Source organism: Eptesicus fuscus, chromosome 3 (assembly GCF_027574615.1).
Source record: "Eptesicus fuscus isolate TK198812 chromosome 3, DD_ASM_mEF_20220401, whole genome shotgun sequence".
Lineage (NCBI taxonomy): Eukaryota > Metazoa > Chordata > Mammalia > Chiroptera > Vespertilionidae > Eptesicus > Eptesicus fuscus.
Window position 1 is genome coordinate 81,811,837 of NC_072475.1, and position 22,133 is coordinate 81,833,969.

Here is a 22,133-nt window from a genome sequence, read left to right on the forward strand (position 1 = left end):
ACTGGTATCTTGCCAGCGGTGTCTGGCCTGCCCGCCAGGCCTCCCCCGCCCCGATGGACCTGAACCCCAGGGGCGGGCCATGGCGCTGCCCACCCCGCCTACGTATGCAAATTAACCCACCATCTTTGATGGGTTAATTTGCATGCTCACTCTGATTGGCTGGTGGGTGTGGTTTGGCATAGCAGAGTGATGGTTAATTTGCATGTTTCTCTTTTATTAGAGTAGATGTTGATTTTACAGAAGTAATCATGTTAAAATCACATCAACAGTTTGGGTCCTAATACATTATGACTAGTGTCCTTATAAAAACGGCAGATTCACCTGGCCAGCATGGCTCAGTGATTGAGTGTCAACCTATGAATGAACCAAGAGGTCATGGTTCAATTCCCGGTCAGGGCACATGCTGGATTGCACAATCCCCAGTGTGGTGCATGCAGGAGTCAGCCAATCAGTGCTTCTCTCTCATCGTTGATGTTTTTATCTCTCTCTCTTCCTCTCCCTTCTTCTCTGAAATCAATAAAAATATATTTTTAAATAATAAATATATAAATAAATAAAAAACAGCAAATTGAATATAGAAATAGGCTTACACAGAGGGAAGATGATGTGAAGACACATAGGAGAACATGTAAACATGGAGGACTGCAGTGACACATCCAAAAACCAAGTAACGTCCGAAGAAGATAGGAAAAAGGCATGGAGCAACCCTTCCCTAAAGCCTTGAGGAAGCATGGCCCTGAAGGCACTTGACTCACAGGAAATGTGAACACATTAAACAGTCAAACCAAAGAGCGGAGATTGTCAGAACAGATGGAAAATCAAGATCTGCTATGTTCTAAAAATTTGTTTTACCCTCCCCCCACCAAAAAAATTCTCTATGTTAAAATCCTACCCTCCAAAGTGATCACATTAGGAAGTGGGGCCTTTGGGAGGTAATAAGATCATGAGCCCTCATGAATGGGGTTAGTGCTCTTATATAAGAGGCTCCAAAGAAACCCCTCCCACCTTGTGAGGAAAGACACAGAGAAAAGATAGCCATCTATAAATCAGGAAGCCCTCAGCAGACACTGAATCTGTCAGTACCATGATCCTGGATTTCCCAGTCTCCGGATTATAAAAGACTAGAGGCCCAGTACATGAAATTCATGCACTCGAAGGGGGTGGGGGGGCCTCAACCCAGAGTACAAGAGGGCACAGGCCAGCCCAAGGGACCCCATTGGTGCACTATCAGGGCCAGGTAAGGATGCGGGAGGATGGCCACCCAGAGAGGGACCGCAGGAGGGCTCCAGGGCATGTCCAGCCTATCTCACTCAGTCCTGATCAGCTGGACCCCAGCAGCAAGCTAACCTACCAGTAAGAGCATCTGCCCCCTTGGTGGTCAGTGCACGTCATAGCAAGCAGTTGAGCGGCCTTAGCATATCATTAACATATTACGCTTTGATTGGTTGAACGGCCGACCGAACAACCGGACACTTAGCATATTAGGTTTTTATTATATACTAGAGGCCCGGTGCATGAAAATTCATGCACTGAATGGGGGGTCCCTCAGCCCAGCCTGCCCCCTCTCACATTCCAGGAGTCCTCAAGGGCAGGAGGCAACCCAGTGACCAGGGGAAGTTGACACCCCCATCATACCTCTGCTGCTGCCACTGCCAGGAGCGCAAGCCTCGGCCAGCCCTGGTTACCTGAGCCTCAGGCAGCCCTGGGCGGCTGGGCAACTGCCATCTGAGGCTTGCCTGTGCTTTGGGCCGGCCCTGGGCAGCTGGGCAGTCAACATCTGAGGCTTGCCTGCATCTCGGGTGTCGGCTGGGCAGCCATCATCCAAGGCTTGCCTGCACCTCGGGCTGGCCCTGGGCTGCTGGGGGGCTGAGGGGTATGGGGGACTCCAGAGGAAGTCAATTAGCATATTCCCTCCTTACTGGCTGTGGGCGCTGCCATCTTTGAGGGTGAGACAGTCAATTAGCATATTCCCTCCTTATTGGCTGTGGGCACCACCATCTTTGTGATGGTGTGAGAGTCAATTAGCATATTCCCTCTTTATTAGATAGGAAGTGTTGCGTTTAAGTCACCCAGTCTATGGTATCTTGTTATAGCAGCCCAAAGAGATGAAGACAAGATCAAACTACATGCTCTCAACAAGAGACACACTTGTGCCCTAACTGGTTTGGCTCATTGGTTCAGTGTCAGCCCACAGACTAAAGGATCACGGGTTCAATTCCAATCAATGGCACACATGGAGGCTCAACCCCCAGCCCCAGTCGAGCGCATTCGGGAGGCAAGCAATGTGTCTCTCTTACATAGATGTTTCTCTCTCTCTCTAAAAAAGAAACGCAATGAAAAAAATATCCTAGGGTGAGGATTAACAAAAAGAGAGAGAGACAGAGATTTGGGATTCAAAGAAATGCATAGGTTCAAAATAAAAAATGAAAAAAGATATTACAAGCAAATGGCAACCCAGTAGCTGTATAAATATCAGACAAAATAGGTTTAAGAGTCCTGCCAGGTGGCTCAGTTGATTACCGCGCTGTCCCAATATGCCAAGGTTACAGGTTTGATTTCTGATCAGGGCACATACAAGACACAACCAATAAATGCATAAATAAGTGGAACACAAATTCATCACCCTTCCCCTCTCTCTCTCTTCCTAAAAATAAATAATTAATTAATTTTTGAAATAGGCTTTAGAAGGAAAAAATGCTAGCAGATACAATAAGGGAAAATCCCTGAGAAAAAGCTTACTTCATCAGGAAGCTATACCAATTATAAATATACATATACCTAATACAGGACCATAAAATACATTAAGCAAAAACTGACAAAAGGAAAAAGATGATAATTCAACAATGATAGTTCAATGCTTCAAAACCCCAGTCTCATAACGCATAAAACAACTAAAAGAAAATCAGCAAGAATACAGAACGTTTGAATAATACTATCGACTCAACCTAATGGACATTTACCTCCACCCAAGCAACAGAATATACATTCTTCTCAAACACATGAAACATTCTCCAAGAAAGTCCATACACTAGGCCTTAAAATAAACCTCAATAAACTTACAAGAGGTGAAATTATATAAAGGTTCTCAGACCACAATGGAATTCATTTAAAAATAAACAACAGACAAATAAGTCATGGTGATGTAATGTGCAGCATGGTAACTATAGTTAATACTATATTGTATATTTGAAAGTTGCTAAGAAAGTAAGTATAAAAGTTCTCATCACACAAAAAAAAGTGTAACTACATGTGGTGATGGATATTAATTAGACTTATGTCCAAAAGAAGCAGAACAAAGAATATAAGATTAAAGACAGTCCTCGGGTTACATCAGATTCGACATATGTCCTTCCATGGTTACGTGGTTCCGTCATTTCGACGAATGTACATATGTGCTTTATGTTTTTTATTATTTATTTACCACAATTAAAGGTCAGGAATTGTTATCTTTCTTTCAAATTTTTTTTACTGTTTCACTTCATTATCGCTGTGTACGTGCTCCATGTGAGTGACATAGGTGCTTATGCAGGTGGGTTCCGACTTACGGCGAAAATCGTGTTACATCGTGCCGTAGGAATGGATCTCCAACGTAACCCAAGGAATTACTGTATAATGAAATAAATTAAATAGAATATGGAAAACCAATAAAGTTGATGAAACCAAAAGTTGGTTCTTTGAAAAAAATCAACAAAATTAACAAATCTATAGGTAGACTGAACATAAAAAAGACTCAAATTACTAAAATCAGGAATGGAAGAGGAGTCATCACTAATAATTCTACAGAAATTAAAAGGATTACAAGGGAATACTATGAACAAATATATGACATCAAATTAAATAACATATAAAATGTAATTCCTAGAGACACAAGCTACCAAAACTGATTCATAATAATAAAAAAATCTGAATACAACTAGAACAAGCAAAATTTGATTTGTAATTTGAAAACTGCACACACACACAAAGCTTGATGACCAGATGGCTTCACTGGTGAATTCTATCAAACTTTATTTTTTTACCAAAGTCTTCTTTAAAGAAGAATTAGTACCAATTTTTCAAAAAGCAAAGGAAGAAATAATATTTCCCAACTCATCTACAGGCCAGAATTAGCTTGATACCAAAGCCAGACAAAGATAACGTAAGAAAACTACGGATGAATTTCCCTTCTGAATACAAGCATAACACATCCTCAACAAAACCCTACTAAGTTGAATTCAGCAATACATGAAAGGGATCTTAAATCAGATTCAAGTGGGATTTATATCAGGAATGCAAAGTTGTTTTAAGATCTAAAAATCAGTCTATGTAATATATTGTTTTAATAAAAGATACAAATTACATTATATAAATACTAGAGGCCTGGTGCACGAAATTCGTGCACTGGGGAGGGTGTCCCTCAGCCCAGCTTGCACCCTCTCTATTATGGGACCCCTCAGGGGATGTCCAACTGCAGGTTTAGGCCCGATCCCTGTGGAATCGGGCCTAAACCTGCAGTCAGACATCCCTCTCACAATCCGGGACTGCTGGCTCCTAACCGCTCACCTACCTGCCTGAATGCCCCCTAACTGCTCCCTTGCTGGCCTGATTGCCCCCTAACTGCTCCTCTGCGGGCCTGATTGCCCCCAAATACCCTCCCCTGCTGGCCTGTTCACCCCCAAGGCTTTTATTAATATAGATATGACTCTTCACAGAAAATTTTACTAACCCTGCTTTACAATAAGGGCTTGACGATTGAATCATTAGGACCAGACACCAAGATTTCCTTTCTTTGAATAGTGGAGGGAATACTTACCTTGTCTTTAAGTTGCCCAGAAATTAAAATGAGATAATGACTTAGAAAAGTATAAAAGCACCACATAAAGACAACTGTCTTTTTAATGAAGTGGCAAAATGAAAAACACTTTTTATTCTCCCCTTCCTTCCTTTACAGCATTTATTTAAACTTTGAAATTTATAAAAATTTCACTCCAATTTTCATTTCTTTACATTCAACATTATTTTGTATTAGTTTCAGGTTTTATATTAGTTACAGAATAGTGGTTAGACAATCATATACTTTACAAAGTGTTCCCCGATATTTCTAGTACCCACCTGGCATCATACCATCATTACAACACTATTGACTATATTCCCTATTTAAGTGACAATGGGTTTACAGGTTCCTTTCAGTCTTTCTTTTGTGTTGCTTGTCCTTCCTTTTCTTTCTCACTTCTTCCCTCATTTTCTTTATATAGTATCTCAATTGGCCATCAAAGCTCAGTGAAGGCACTGGGACATGCTTCATCCATTTTACAGACCAGGAAACTGAGGCCAATTCCAGTTGGCTGTGGAACTTGACTCAGCACACAGGAAGCCCTCAGAGCCATGCTCTTTGCGCTTCCTAAGGGGCAGCAGCCCAGCAAACAGAACAAACCTTCCAGTCAGGCTTCTGAGCCTCTTTCTCAAGCACCTCTTCATTGCGAATGCTCCACATTCTTTCCTCTCCCCCTATTCTTTACTGCCCCCCCTTCTCCGAAGCAGGTGGAAGGCTTCCCACTCACTGCCTAGGCACGCTCTGCTATGGGGCAGGGTGTAGCGAGCTTGCTTTTGGGTCAAGGCAGGAGCAGGAGTCACTGCCTCTGAAGTGTGAAGGCCGCCTGAGCGAGGCCCATTAGCACTGGGAGCTTCTCTGAATCACATCAGTCAGTCCAGTACCCTGCAGTGCAGCACCCCTCCACTGAGGTGGCACCACCCCTCAACCCCCGCCTCAGGGGTGAGGGTCCTGGCCCTCTGCCAGGAGTCCTTCCATGCCCCTTGATCCCTGGCTGGGCCCACCCACGTCTTGGGGGCACTGCAGAACCTCTATCTCTCTGATGAGGTAGATCCCTGCCCTAGGTCTCCGCAAAGCTATGAATCTGTGGCCAGAGGCCTGGTCTGGATCTCAGCAACCACATGCCTTCAATGTTCCCAGGGACCCTGGGAGCGGCTGGCAAGTCCCTCCTCACCTCCCCGGGGTGCTGATCTCCCCAGGGACCCCTGGAAGAGGCTGGATGGTCGGCTACGCCACCCGGGTTACCGATCTCCCCAGGGACCCCCCTGAGAGGCTGGATGCGCCCGGGCACGCCCCCCCCCAGGTTGGGATCTCCCCAGGAACCCCCGGGAGCGGCGGGATGGGCCCGGCCACACCCCCCAGGTTGGAATCTTCCCCGGGACCCCCGGGAGCGGCGGGATGGGCCCGGCCACGCCCCCCAGGGTGCCGATCGCCCCCCCGGGACCCCTGGGAGCGGCGGGATGAGCCCGGCCACACCCCACCAGGGTGCCGATCGCCCCCGGGACCCCCGGGAGCGGCGGGATGGGCCTGGCCACACCCCGAAGGGTGCCTATCGCCCCCAGGACCCCAGGAGCAGCGGATGGGCCCGGCCACGCCCCCCCAGGGTGCCAATCGCCCCCAGGACCCCCCTAACTAAGAGGACTTGGCGCCGCCATCTTGATCTTCTCAACGGCCAGATAGGCCACCCGGAGTCCCGCCCCCCAGCCTCCCGCCACCCAATCATGGGCGTAGCGGAGGTGCGGTCAATTTGCATGTTTCTCTATTATAAGGTAGGGCAGAAAAGGAATTTGACAAAATCCAACACACATTCATATTAAAAAGCCTCCAAAAATTTAGGAATAGAAGATAACTTGCTCAACATGAAAAAAGGCATATCTTAGTCTGTTTGGGTTGCTATAACAAAATACCACATACTAAGTAACTTATAAACAACAAGCATTTATTCTCACTGTCTGGAGGCTAGGAAGTCCAAGAGCAGAGTACCAGCAAACATTTCAGGTTCTAGTGAAGGCCCTCTTCCAGGTTGCAGACAGCCGACTTCTCACTGTGTCCTCACATGGCACTAGGAAGCTCTGTGGGGTGTCTTTATTTTTGTGTGTGGGTGGAGTCTCTTTTATAAAAGCACTAATCCCACTCATAAGGGCTCCACCCCCATGCTTTAAACACCTCCCCAAGTACCCTACCTCCAAATACTACCACATGGGAGATAAAGATTTCAACATATGAATTTTCGGGAGACACAAACATAACAGGGCATCTATAAAAAAACCTATAGCTGTTCTTTGACAATGAGGTATCACCTCACACCTGTTAGAATGGCTACCATCAACAAATCAACAAATGACAAGTGCTGGCGAGGATGTGGAGAAAAGAGAACCCTAGTACATTGCTGGTGAGAATGCAGACTGATGTAGCCATTATGGAAGACAGTATGGAGTTTCCTCAAAAATTAAATATGGAACTCCCATTTGACCTAGTAATCCCACTTCTAGGAATATATCCCAAGAAACCTGAAACACCAATCAGAAAGGTTATATGTACCCCTATGTTCATAGCAGCACAATTTACAATAGCTAAGATCGGGAAATAGCCCAAATGCCCATCAGCAGATGAGTGGATAAAAAAGCTGTGGTATTTTTATACCATGGAATACTATGCAGCTGTAAAAAGAAGAAGGATCTCTTACCCTTTGAGACAGCATGGAGGGACCTGGAGAGTATTATGCTAAGTGAAATAAGCCAGTCAGAGAAAGACAAGTATCACATGATCTCACTCATATGTGGAATCTAATTAACAAAATAAAACTGATGAACAGAGTGGATCCAGAGACATGGAAGTATGGAACAGAGTGCAGAATCTCAGAGGGAAGGTGGGGAAGGATGGGTGGGTGAGTGGGAGGTAATTAACCAAAGACCTTGTATGCATGTATGTATAACCCATGGACACAGACAATAGTGTGCTGAAGGCCTAGGGTGGGGTGAGGGGGCAGGCTGGAGCGAGTCAATGGGGGAAAAAGGAGGACATATGTAATACTTTCAACAATAAAGATTTTTTTTTAAATAAAAATACATTTTTAAAAACACTTCTCTCTGTTTTAAAAACATGGTGATTATGGTCACTGCTGTGCTCTTAGGTCAATATCGACTGCTATTAAATTTCAAAAATATTTTTTTTTTACCTTCTAACAATGTCATTAATGGACATGATAGTACTAACACAGATAACAGCCTGAAAATCGGTAACTTTGGAACATAAATCACATGTGGTAAATTCTGTAAGAAAAGCCAAACAATTGCCACTTTAAGCTGGGATGATAATTTAGGAAAGAACTGAAAATATTAGAGATACTTCCAGAAAATTAAAAGGCAATATTAAAGAAATAATAGATTGACATCCTCAAAGAACCTGTTCCCACCCCTTAAAAAGCATTCAGCCGAAACCGGTTTGGCTCAGTGGATAGAGCATCGGCCTGCGGACTCAAGGGTCCCAGGTTCGATTCCGGTCAAGGGCATGTACCTTGGTTGCAGGCACATCCCCAGTAGGGGGTGTGCAAGAGGCAGCTGATCGATGTTTCTCTCTCATCGATGTTTCTAACTCTCTATCCCTCTCTCTTCCTCTCTGTAAAAAATCAATAAAATATATTATTAAAAAAAAGCATTCATATAGAAAAATGAGACTTGAATTATATAAATTTTGAAGTATGCAAAGTTTTTAGGATATCTCTCCCATAAAATAAAACAACCTGGTTCGTGCAAACCCTCAGAAAATGTTGGCTAATTTCATTAAAAAATGATTCCTCTACTTCTAGTATTCCATCATAATAATCTTTGGAGAAACTAAGTCTATAAATTGAGTTAATAGTTATTCTGAGGCTCAAAGCATAATCATTGCATATTTGTCATGACAATGTATTCCTTGTATGGTAGAGGGTTAGGAGGTATATAAACTTCTATGGAGTCTCCAATATATTTTTATATTTCCTAAAGACAGGGGAGAATAAGACCAAGTACTCTGACATAAATGCAAGAATTCCAATTAGCCTTCTAATTTGTGTGGTCTCCTAGTAATTGTAATTTTTACCTTGCTGTTATCATTTTTTATTCATGTGCTATTCTAAAAAAGAAAACTCAATACCCTTTTGTCAAATAACAACTTTCTAATCATTTGCTGATGTCCAACGCTTATATGTTCTAAGTTCCTTCTGATAATAATCACAATCAGAATCCCGATATATATATAATTCCAGTATATTCACATTTCATTAATACTATGACTATAGAACCCCAGTTGATAAATGGAGCATCTTTTTCACTGCAGATGATAAATGAAAAATCAAGCATTATAGTAAGTCTATATGTAACGCTTGCATTATCAGCTAAAGCTTATCAAGATGTTACAAATGCACAAATACAAGGAGTTAAGGTAACTTATAATTACAGAAAGATAGAGCTTGTAAGGAAGTTTAGAGGCCATTGAATCTAATCCTTATATTTTAAAGGTTGTTTTAATTGAGATCCAAAGAGAACAAATCCACCACCCATTATCACACTATTTATACATAGTATAAGCCCATCCTAGTCACATACACATGTATCTTACCTTTCTGATGATGTCTTAGAAGTGACAGGACGCCCACGAACACCTTTTTTACTTTTACGGTCTAGAGAAAGGACGTTGTTTCTTCGGCTTCTTTCCCACTAGGGAAAAAAATGGAATTTTAATAATAAACATAGCAATCCTATATAACAAAACCCTAATATGCAAATGAACCAAATGGCTGTACAACCGGTTGCTATGATGTGCACTGACCACCAGGGGGCAGACGCTCAATGCAGGAGTTGCCCCCTGGTTGTCAGTGCGCTCCCACAGGGGGAGCACCGCTCAGCCAGAAGCCGGGCTCATGGCTGGCAAGTGCAGCGGCTGTGGCAGGAGCCCCTCCCGCCTACATTGCAGTCAGGCAGTAAGGAGTGAGGTGTCCAGAAATGCAAGGGGGCGCAGGCTGGGCTGAGGGACCCCCCCACCCCGAGTGCATGAATTCATGCACTGGGCCTCTAGTATGATAATAAAAAGTCACTTAAATGTTTGTTTTATTTAGAAATTGAAAATAAACAGTCAAATTCATAGCTGTTCACAAAGAGAAGAAAAGGAAATCTACAAAACAATTGGCTCTTTTGCTAGTATAGAAATATAAATCCACCAAAAAGTAGTAGAAATAAATGTTAACAAGTTCAAGGTAGCTTTAGTTAGAAAATCAACATTTTGAAATTCTAGAGCTTATATAACTATGAAAATTTTTGCCTGTGTCTAAAGGAAATAATAAAAATTATTACATGGAAAGTTAAATAGTGCCTATGATTCTGAATTACCTGAGCTTATAATATTTGGAAGAGATTAGAATTGCTGCATGGAAATTTTTAGGGAAGAATTGACATCTTACTGACAGAAGTAGGGTGTGTGTGTTTTTTTAAGAGAATTTTTTTTTAATTGATTTCAGAGAGGAAGGGAGAGGGAAAGAAAGATAGAAACATCAATGATGAGAATCAATGATCGGCTGCCTCTTGCATTACCCACACTGGGGATAGAGCCTGCAACCCTGGCATGGAATCGAACTGCAACCTCCTGGTTCATAGGCTGACGCTCAACTACTAAGCCACTCGACTTGGCCAGAGTTTAGATTTAATATGACCATAAACAAAAGTTGAAATTGATTTATTTAATATACAGTGTGAATCTAGACAAATAAGTTCTTTATCTTATTTCTATGCATTAGTCTCCTGTTTGAAAACAAATGTAATAGTAGCTTATCTCACAAGGAAGCATAATGATTATATACATAGTAAATTTAAAACACTCTCTTCCTTGCCCTTGCCAGTTTGACTCAGTGGATAGAGCTTCGCCTGCAGACTGAAGGGTCCCAGGTTCGATTCCGGTCAAGGGCACATGCCTGGGTTGCAGGCTGGGTCCAACGTGCAGGAGGCAGCCAATCAATGATTCCCCAATCATTGATGTTTCTATTTCTCTCTTCCTCTCCCTTCTTCTCTGAAATCAATAAAAATATATTTGGGGGAAAAAATTTTAAACACTCTCTTCCTTGAAGTGATATTTGTACAGCCATATTCATAACAGCATTGTTCACAACAGCTAAAAGGTAGAAGCAAATCAACTGTGTCCCATCAATGGATGAACTGATAATCAAAATGTAGTATGCACATACAATGAAATATTATCTGCCATTGAAAAGAAAGGAAATTCTAACATAACATGGATGAAACTTGATGACTATGAAATAATAGAAAAAAACATTATGGTCTCTGCCCCCAGCTCTTGGCACAGAACTTCTAAAGACCCTTGAAAATTGCCTAAGCAATAAGAGAACAAAGTATATAGTACACGTCAGCAACAACATAACTTTTTTTATTTCCCAAATATTTTCAATTCGTGGTTGATTGAATCCACAGATGTGGAACCCACAGATATGGATGGCCAACTATATATAATATATATAATTTGTATCCCACAATAAATTCAATATACTAAAACATAAAATAAAATATATAAATGCAAAGAGACAAAATTTTCTTAAAATAATAGTTTTGCCCAGTAGAAGTGGCTCAATTGGTTGAGCGTAGTACTTCACACCAAAAGGTTGCCAGTTCGATTCCCAGTCAGGGAATTGCAGGTTCAATCCCCAGTCAGGGCATGTACAGAATGCAACCGATCAATGTTTCTCTCTCACATTGATGTTTCTATCTATCTATCTATCTATCTATCTATCTATCTATCTCTCTCTTCCTTCCCCTCTCTAAGTATGTCCTAGGGTGGAGATTTAAAATATAATAATAATTTTTCTCTTCCCATTAAATTGACAACAATCTTACTGTGTGATAACACCCAGTGCTAGTCAGTTTGTAGAAAATAGGAGCTCTCATTGGTGGCAATATAAATTAGTGCAAATTGTCTGTGTGACAATTTTGCAATTTATTGAAGTTTAATATAAAAATTCTTTAGACCCAGTAATCCCACTCAAAAGTGGTTCCCTATATATGAAAAATTATGTTCACTACAACATTGTCTCTATTAGTAAAACTGGGGGGGAAAAAAACATCAGTGGGGGGGGTGAAGAAGGCAGCCAATCAATGTCTTTCTCTCATCGATGTTTCTATCTATCCCTCTTTCTCTCTCTCTAAAACCAATTTTAAATTTTTTTATTTTATTGATTTTTCACAGAGAGGAAGGGAGAGGGATAGAGAGCTAGAAACATCGATGAGAGAGAGACATCGACCAGCTGCCTCCTGCACACCCCCCACCACCGGGGGATGTGCCCGCAACCAATGTACATGCCCTTGACCGGAATCGAACCTGGGACCTTCCAGTCCGCAGACCGACGCTCTATCCACTGAGCCAAACCGGTTTCGGCACTAAAACCAATTTTAAAAAACATATTTAAAAAATTTGTTCCACTCTCCAGCTCTCCCAACAAAAGGAGTTTTTTAAAAATGAAAATAATTTGTGTGAGGCAAGAGCAAAAATAATACATAAAAAGTACTATCATAAGCCTCATTATGAGAATCTGCAATAATGCTTAATACTGATAAAATTAAAGTCCCAATTTATAATCAAAATATCTTTTGGAAAAACAATTGTGTTACCCTTTAAGATAAACCCTCTCAAATTTACAAAATGAGAATAAAAGAGCATCTGATTCTAATAAGCTTAATGTTCTCATATATTTAAAATAATTTCTTTTACAATGATATTTGCATTTGATGAAGAAAAATAATGCATAATAGGGTGTACTTATATTTAAACGAAAGACCTTAACCTCAAAGCATCAGTTCAACATATACCTAAAATAAACTAATTTAAAACCTACAAATAAAGAACAAAAAAATACAAAAGGACATATAAGAAAATAAAAAATTCAGTTTCACTAAAATGTTTTAAGCACACCAATAACACTATATACTTAAGAGAAATAAGTTTTTATTTACCCCCTGCAAAGGGAGATCCCACCGTTCTGAGCTTCTGAGTTTGGACAGTGGTGATTTCACACGAACATCTTCTGGGTTTGCATCTAATATCTTTGTTATCTGAAACCAGAATGAGAAAATAATCAATTTAATTAAAATATAAATAAAAGCTGAATTAGCTAACAGAACCATTACCCTGCATTAATATTTTGCTATTAGTTGTAAAGAGTTTTAAACTAATTTAAACTGCTTAATTTATAGGCAGTTAAATATAATTTTATTTTTAAAAACCTATCATTCAATATAAAGGTCAATAAATGAAGTATCACAATAGCTCCATAATTATTATCTTACCTATAGTATCTTCCCCTTCTAATCTTTCAAAGGCTATCCTCATAGTTCTCTAATACACCAACCCAAGTATGGCTACAATACTTAAACTATAATAATGAAACCCGTTACTTATAGATAAAATTCTTTTTTTTTTAAATATATTTTATTGATTTTTTACAGAGAGGAAGGGAGAGGGATAGAGAGCTAGAAACATCGATGAGAGAGAAACATCGATCAGCTGCCTCCTGCACGTCCCCTACTGGGGATGTGCCCGCAACCAAGGTACATGCCCTTGACCGGAATCGAACCTGGGACCTTTCAGTCTGCAGGCCTACGCTCTATCCATTGAGCCAAACCGGTTTTGGCAAGATAAAATTCTTAACAATCTAGGCTTTCACATCACTCACATATAAACACAACCATCTTCAAACACGTCACATATCTCAAGAACTTTGCATGAACTACTCCCTCAATCTAGAATGCCCTTTCCTCTGTTTCTCCCTTGTGAAATACTTCAGATTCTGCTCAAATTATTCTTTTATCCATATAACCATCACTCATATTTATACATTTCTTGGTTGCTTCTTGTATGTACCCTGACCAGGCACATATAAGAAACAATACACCAAAGTATTCCTTTCTCTGGGTATTAGTACTTGGTACATTAATATTACATTATTTATATTACATGTAGCATACTATATTATAACTATTTGTCTACTAGTCTATCTTCCTCTCCAGACTGTGGATGTCCTTAAAGAGAGGGCCCTCATTTAGTCACCTTTATTATTATTTTTTACACTTAGTCACCTTTATATTTCCAATGTGTATGGCTCATGATATGCTGAATAAACAAATTAATCCATCTTAGCCACAAGTTTGAAATCATCTATTTTTAACTTAAATAATTTTCTATTAAGGGAAAGTAATCAATAATGGGTAAGCATAAAGTTCCACCTACAAAATATAGCATATAATAAGCACTATGTGAATTACAAACAGTGACAACCTAAGTTAATTTCAATGAGAGTAAAGCATAAGTCAAAAGGACAGAATAAATTTGAAGTGTATCTCAGCTCTTTTATTTCATGAGCAACTCTGAATTAATCCTCCTGTGTACCAGTAATTTCTTAATTATACCTATTCTGTATAACAATGTACCTCTTTGCCATGACTGGGTAGCTCAGTTGGTTTGAGCATTGTCCCATTATGCCAAGGTTGCAGGTTCAATCCCCAGTCAGGGCACATACAACAACCAAGGAATGCATAAATATGTAGAACAACAGATATTTCTCTATCTATCTAACTTTCTCTCTTTTTTTTTCTCTCTCTCTCTCTCTAGTCCCCTCTCTCCCTAAAATTAATAAAAATAAATAAATACCTTAAAATATATAATTGAAATTTACATAAACTAAATGCATGTATCTTGTGACTACACTGTAGTCCATATGAGTATGGTTACCCGTAACAGTGACTTGTGTCCTTTTAACCACTTCTCAAATCTCTTATTATATTTTCTATTTTAGAGGCTAAGCCACATTCTCTTCTCCTAACAATAAATTGGAATGCTATTTGATTGTGGGCTGTCTCGTTCTAAATATCAGAATGATTCATAATTTGACCCTAATCAAAGATTAGTCATGTCCAAAGATGTAAAAGCTATTATAGTAGGAGCACCTAAATATATAAAAAAACTCTTGGAGGTCTTTAAGGGAGAGATGGACAAGCAATACAGTCATAGTAGGGGACTTGACCACTCCACTGACATCATTAGATAGATCTTCCAGACAAAAAAAATCAACAAGGAAACAGCTACCTTAAATGGCACACTAGATCAGATGGGTTTCATTAACATTTACAGAACATTTACCACAAAGCTGCACAATATGCATTCTTCTCAAGTGCACACAATACATTCTCAAAGACAGACCACATGTTAGGACACAAAGTAAGTCTCCACAAGTTCAAAAAGACTGAACTCATATCAAGCATCTTCTTGGATCATAATGGCATAAAACTAGAAATCAGCAATAAAAACACTGAAAAACATTCAACACGTGGAGGCTAAATTACATGTTACTGAACAATGAATGGGTTAACAATGAAATCAAGGAAGAAATCAAAAGATAACTTGAAAAAAATGAAAATGACCACAGTCCTCAGTCCACACATCAGGCGAGAAATGAGGCAGACGTAAGTTGAAGTACATCCATGAGACCTGGAGCGAGACCAAATATGAGTTCTGAAGACCGGGCCTTGTGAAATTATCAGCTAGGACACGGCTAACTTCTGACACCGCTGCAGCCAAGAGATCATGGGCACCTGCCAGCCAAGGTTACAAGCCCTACTCTCACTCAAGGAATACCACCTCTAGAGGCCACTGCCACCTCCTTCTGTGACCAGGCCTCATCGTCCCTCTGACAAAGAGCAAGGATCTCTTGGCTCTAAAGGAAAACCTTCATTCCACCTCAGCATGAAGCAGTTATAGAAGAATTTTCTCTGGAAGAATTCAGAGACGAGATCCTTAGACAGACCTGAGCAGATCAAGGATGATGAGCCAACCTGAGGAGAAATGGATGAGAGCCTGAGGCATGCTTCTCACCACTCCAACTGCTCTGAAGCAGGCAATGGAGGAACCTGTGTAGAACTGACCTTTACATTTTGCTGAGTAGGAGTTGGAACACCTACTAATAATATATAGAATTGCCCTAACCGGTGTGGCTCAGTGGATAGAGCGTCAGCCTGCGGACTCAAGGGTCCCAGGTCCGATTCCGGTCAAGTTCCCTACTGGGTACATGTACCTTAGTTGCATGTACCCAGTAGGGAGTGTGCAAGAGGCAGCTGATCGATATTTCTAACTCTCTATCACTCTCCCTTCCTCTCTGTAAAAAATCAATAAAATATATATTTTTAAAAAACACATATGTGTCATAAAATTTCTTTTAAAAAAATAATATATAGAATTATCCCATTCATTTTGGGAACTTATATTCAGGCACCTTTATATGTTGGAACCCACTGTCTGGGAAAAAGATGCAAGGATGTTTCCTGCATACAGCCCACAAGGAATATTTTTACGGCCCAGCCAATATAACGTTATGTAAGAAATGTTTTAATAAAAATTTCATAACTTAATTTTTACAATATCCTGTTATACATAATCCTATATAATAAAAGCCTAGTATGCTAAGTGTCCAACAGTTCGTTTGACCGTTCGACAAGTTGCTATGACAGGCACCAACTGGTAGGTTAGCTTGCTGCTGGGGTCTGGATGATCAGGACTAGGTGAGATGGGCCGGACATGCCCTGGAGCCCTCCCTGGTCCAATCATGCACCAGTGGGGTCCCTTGGCCTGGCCTGCGCCCTCTCACAATCTGGGATCCTTCAGGGGGTGTCAGACAGCTGGTTTCGGCCCAATCCCCACAGGCCATGATTGTGAGGAATTTCCGTGCACTGGGTCTCTACTTATTAATAACAAACTACAACATTCACTAATGACTGATTACTATAATCATGTTGCTTTCATTTCCCTATGCACCTTACATGCAGGCGTACCATTTCTCTTCACTAATACTAGCAGTGAATATTTTAGCCGCTGATTGCCACGTCATTAGTCTTGTACTGGCTTGTTTGGTGTGCGCAAAAGGAAACATTTTGCTTTCGGAGAACAAGAAAAATAGATTCACATTATGCTTATTAATTTGTGCAGTTATTCAGTGTCTGGTAAGTTAATGTTCAAGAAAATATATTAATTTTTATTAAAATGTTCTATTATTTTATGTTAACGATTACTCATCTATTTCAACCCTTTGTATCCAGCATGTCTCTATCAAAATAAACCTTCGTTTCTATGAAAATTGAAGCTTTTGTTTCTTTTGCAGCCCACATAAACTCAAAACTTGTTTATTTGGCCCGTGTTAGCCTTTAAGTTTGACTTGCTTGCTCTAAAGGTTACAGCAGTAGTTCCCTGTGGTAAATGTCTGACTCTTACTGAGTATTCTAGTTATTGTCTTTCAGTATCTAATAACTACCTTATGAATTGTTCTGATAATGTCACCTTCCCTTCTAGTAATGGACATACTAAGCTGCCAGCTGGCTGGTTTCTGATACGTGGGAGAACTATTTATCCCTGCTAACAGCACCAGGGGCCCTGTTCCTTATGATGACTGACTGTCTTTATGCCTCAGAAACATCACAGGGTCTGAACCAAAAGAGACTTTCTCAAGGCCATGGCACCGGACTGCAATGATCATCTCCACCTGTGGAGCCCTGCTGACTGTATTGCTTTGTTATGCTGGCATTGCTTCTACACTCCCTTAATGGAGAAGTGACCCGGCTGGATTGTAGCGTGGTAAAAGCCCTGGCATGCCACCTTCCAGGGCCATACATGGGATAAATCAAGAGCTGATCCAGGTCAGAGGCAGTTCTAGAAAATCTGGCAGCAATAGATTATTTGCTGCTGCAGCATAACCATGATTGTGAGGAATTAAAGGAATGTGCTGTTTTAATCTTTCTGGCAATTCTCAGTTGATAGAAAACATATCCAAGATCCTGCACTTGGTGAATTCCAACCCTGGGAACTGCTTTCAAAGCAGAAGAAGATGCAGTCCAGCAGGATGAGACTTTTCATCTAAAAGTAATTTTATAGATATGAGTTGATAGAAATAGAAGTGTGGAAATGTTAGGGGCAAAAACAGAATATTGGAGACTAGCTATGATTATAGGAAATATTAATCATGCTGTTAACCATGATTGCCTTGTGTTGGTTAAAGAAAGGATATTCTGACCTGGCTCGGAGTTGTAAGCCCCCAGGACCTGGGAGTCAACCTTGAACCTAGGAGTCAACCTTGGAACCATTCTCACTCAAGAACTGCCTGTTATGAAAAGACTAGAGGCCCAATGCACGAAATTTGTGCAAGAATAGGCCTTCCTTCCCCCAGCTGCCGGCACCGACTTCCCTCTGGCACCCAGGACCCAGGCTTCCCTTGCAGCCCCGGCTTTGGCCAGAAGATCATCTGGCAGGATGTCCGGAAAGACATCCAGTCTAATTAGCCTATTACGCTTTTATTATGAAAATATTAACCATCTTGTTGCCCAAACAATGGAGTCCCACCCCAGCCTCCTACTTCCCCATGCCTGTAATCCCTACTTCCCCATGTTATCCTTGTCCTACCCTACATAAGCAGCTGACTTATGGAGGGCTACAGAGCAGATTTTTTTAAAACATATTTTTATTGATTTCAGAGATGAAGGGAAAGGGAGAAAAGGATAGAAACATCAATGATAAGAAAGAATCATTGATTGGCTGCCTCCTGCAACCTGGGCATGTGCCCTTGACCAGAATCGAACCTGGGACCTATCAGTCTGCAGGCCGGCAATCTATCCACGCAGCCAAACAGGCTAGGGCTGAAGAGCAGATTTTTGTGGATGACCTGCTGCTCTCCCATACTGCTGGCAGTATTGGAATAAACGCGCATATAAGATAAAAAAAAAAAAAATGAAAATGAGAAAACAGCAACCCAAAATCTGTGGAACACAGGGAAAGCAGTCCTAAAATGGAAATTCATAGCATTCCAGGCCTATCTCAATAAACAAGAAAAAGCTCAAATGAACAATCTAACTTTTCACTTATAGGAACCTGAAAAAGAACAACAAATGAAGCCCAGATTTTAAGTAGAAAGAAGGAAATAATAAATATCAGAGCAGAAATAAATGAAGTAAAATCTAAAAGAAACAATTCAAAAGGTCAATAAAACTAAGAGTTGGTTCTTTGAAAAAGTAAACAAGATTGATAAACCATTAACCAGACTCATCAAGAAACAAAGAGAGAGAACCCACAAAGTAACAAGTGACATCACAGAAATACAAAGGATTATAAGTAAACTAGAGGCCCGGCGCATGAAATTCATGTGCAGATACCGTCCCTAGACCTGGCCTGTGGTCAGGGCCATCTTCCCCGGCTGCCTGCAGCCGGCCCTGCCCCCCGCCACCACCCACCTCTGGTTCCCCGTTCGCCATCAGGCGATCGGAGCCTGCCGGGCAGGGAAAGGGACTGAGAGGTGGTCAGTGCACCTTATAGTGACTGTTCGAGCAGTTTTCTGATCGTTCCGCTGTTAGGGTCAATTTGCATTTTACCCTTTTATTATATAGGATACTATGAACAACTATATGCCAACAAATTGGACAACCTTGATGAAATGCAAAAATTCCAAGTACAGAAAAAAATATGGAAGAATATACACAAATATCTTTATCAGTGATTATCTCTGAAAGTTAAGAAGTGATTTTTATTTTCATTTTTTTGTTTTCTTAAGTTTACAAATCCATATAGTTATTAAAGGCAAGGAACAAAAAAACATTTAAAGCTCCAGAAAAATCTATCTTTCAGCTTCCTGGTCAATATAATTAAGTCTCTCACTCTAATACTGTATATGAATGGCAAGCAGATTTCAGGTACAACTAACTACTGTCAATTTTTTCTATATTCAATTTTTTCTTAATCATTAGCCAGTCAAAAATATGTAAGCCTTTTTGCAACAATCTAACCTCTTCTTAGACAAATTTTAATCAGAGTCTCAACTGTGTACAATTAACAAAGCTTCCAAGGTATTGATTCAACAAAGCATCTTTTACAAGAATCAAAATTGACTTCTAATATATAAGTATTTTTAATAGTCTCATTATACTTTAAAGATTGAAATTTAATCTTTTAAGGCAAAATGGGTTCTAAATTCCTTTCCCTTCAAGTAATATTTACATTGATAGAACTCTAATAACTTCCCAAAAACAAAGCTCAAGAACCTTTATTTTTATTTATTAATGTTCAGATGTAAAACTACACAAGCCATTTAGCAAATCAATTCATAGTTACTTTGAGGTTCATTTCAAACCTAATTCATTTTAATATATCCTCAAAAAGAGAATGCTATCAAAAGCAGATAATCCAGGAAAAAAATATATGCTGGATTATACTGAAACTAACACATTGTTAACACATACTTTTTTTTATTATTGATTTGAGAGAGAGAGATGAGAAACATCAATTTGTTGTCCTATTTACTTATACATTCATTTATGCTTTTTGTATGTGCCCTAACCAGAGATCCAACCCACTACCTTGGTGTATTGTGACAACGCTCTAACCAACTGAGCTCCTGGCCACAGGCTAACATATACTCTTCAAACTATTCAGGCTGAACTGGTCTTTGCCATGTTCTTAATATAGAACTTGAATATCTTAATCACATAGTTGCTCAGATACTACATAGATATAAATCTATTCTTTGAAGAAAATTGGAGGTTTGCCCACAGATATGGCTATGACTTACCAAGGAAAAATTTAAGTCTTGTTTTCAGTGTTCAAACTAAAATATCAAGGGGTGGAGGGGGATGGGTGGAGGTAGAAGATAGCATAGAGGGGATAAATGGTGATGGGGAAAAAAATTAAACTAAATTTGTTTTTAAAATACAGTATCAAGTTACCCGTGTACAAATCCAAAGACTATGGATCACCCCATTAGCAGAATTTAAAGTATTCATACTCTTTACTCCACATCTATCCAGAGATCAGCCTTGAATCAATCTACATTCAGCTTCCATCTAAAGGCCAAGAATAATTTAGTAATGATGTTCCAAAGATTTAGTGACAAGAATGACTGCAGCACTATTTATAATTTTTTTTAATTTGAAAACAACTTAAATTATAACAACAGGATATTGGTTAAATTAACTGTAATACACTCATATAAGAGAATGTAAGGCAATCATTAAAAATGTTTACAACTGTGGCCTGAGGAAAAAAAAGTTCTATATGGACATCCACATTTAGCTGGTACAGAGACATGCAGGTAAACACTGGTTTTCCCTCGAAGTTTGTTCACTCTGCAGATTTCAAATTAACATGGGAAATTGGTCCTCCAAGGACAATAAGCCCCATATAGTCAGACTCCCATTTATAACTAAGATGGTCAAGATGAGGAACCTTTGATATTTCTAAATTAATCTTTTGCACACACAATTAGAAAGAAGAAAAATATGGCTATAAAGTTAGGCAGAATGAGTGGGGGATAAAAATTATTAGAGCCCAGTTGGTGTGACTCAGTGGTTGAGAGTTGACCCATGAACCAGGAGGTAATGGTACCTTTCCCAGTAGGGGCATGCCTAGGTGGGGGGCTTGATCCCTAATAGGGGGTGTGCAGGAGGCAGCCGATCGATGATTCTCATTGATGTTTCTATCTCTCTCTCCCTCTCCCTTCCTCTCTTTGAAATCAATAAAAATATATTTTTAAATAAGTCCATGTTAATAATTGACATTTGTATCTATGAAAATGTTTCTAGCCCTGGCCGGTTTGGCTCAGTGGATAGAGCGTCAGCCTGTGGACTGAAGGGTCCCAGGTTCGAGTCCAGTTGGGGTCACATGCCCGGGTTGCAGGCTCGATTCCCAGCAGGGGCGTGCAGGAAGCAGCTGGTCAATGATTCTCTCTCATCATTGATGTTTCTCTCTCTCTCTCTCCCTCTTCCTTCTTCTCTGAAATCAATAAAAATATATTTTAAAAAAGAAAATGTTTCTAGAGGTTATAAAAATGTCCAAGCTAAAGAATGCTGATTACTTCTTAGTTTTCTTTAGACATGGAGGTTTTAAGGGTTAAAAATCTCATACACACACATACACACACACACACACACACACACACACACACACACACACACACACGGCCCGGTGTACGAAATTCGTGCGCAGGGGGTGTGTCCCTCAGCCTGGCCTGCACCCTCTCCAATCTGGGACCCCTTGGAGTATGTCTGACTCCCAGTTTAGGTCCAATCCCACAACTGCGCCCCACCCCCACCCCCCGCCAGCCTGCTTGCCCACAACTGCCCCCCCACACCGGCCTGATCATCCCCAACTGCACTCCCCTCCTAGCCTGATCGCCCTAACTGCCTCTGCCTCAGCCCCACCACTGTGGCTTTGTCCAGAAGGAGGTCCAGAAGGTCTCCTGGAAGGTGTCCCGGTCTAATTAGCA

General features: G+C 40.5%; 1 protein-coding gene across 1 annotated transcript in view; it reads right to left on the reverse strand.

The window, feature by feature from the left end:
• The window catches only part of SENP7 (SUMO specific peptidase 7), a 163,987-nt gene that overhangs the window by 124,444 nt on the left and 17,410 nt on the right, over positions 1–22,133 (reverse strand). Inside the window, exons 3-4 of the mRNA XM_054714050.1 lie at positions 12,802–12,900; positions 9,410–9,507 (exon numbers count right to left, since the gene is read on the reverse strand). Coding sequence (XP_054570025.1) covers positions 9,410–9,507; positions 12,802–12,900 — 197 coding nt within the window. The remainder of the gene's footprint in view (positions 1–9,409; positions 9,508–12,801; positions 12,901–22,133) is intronic.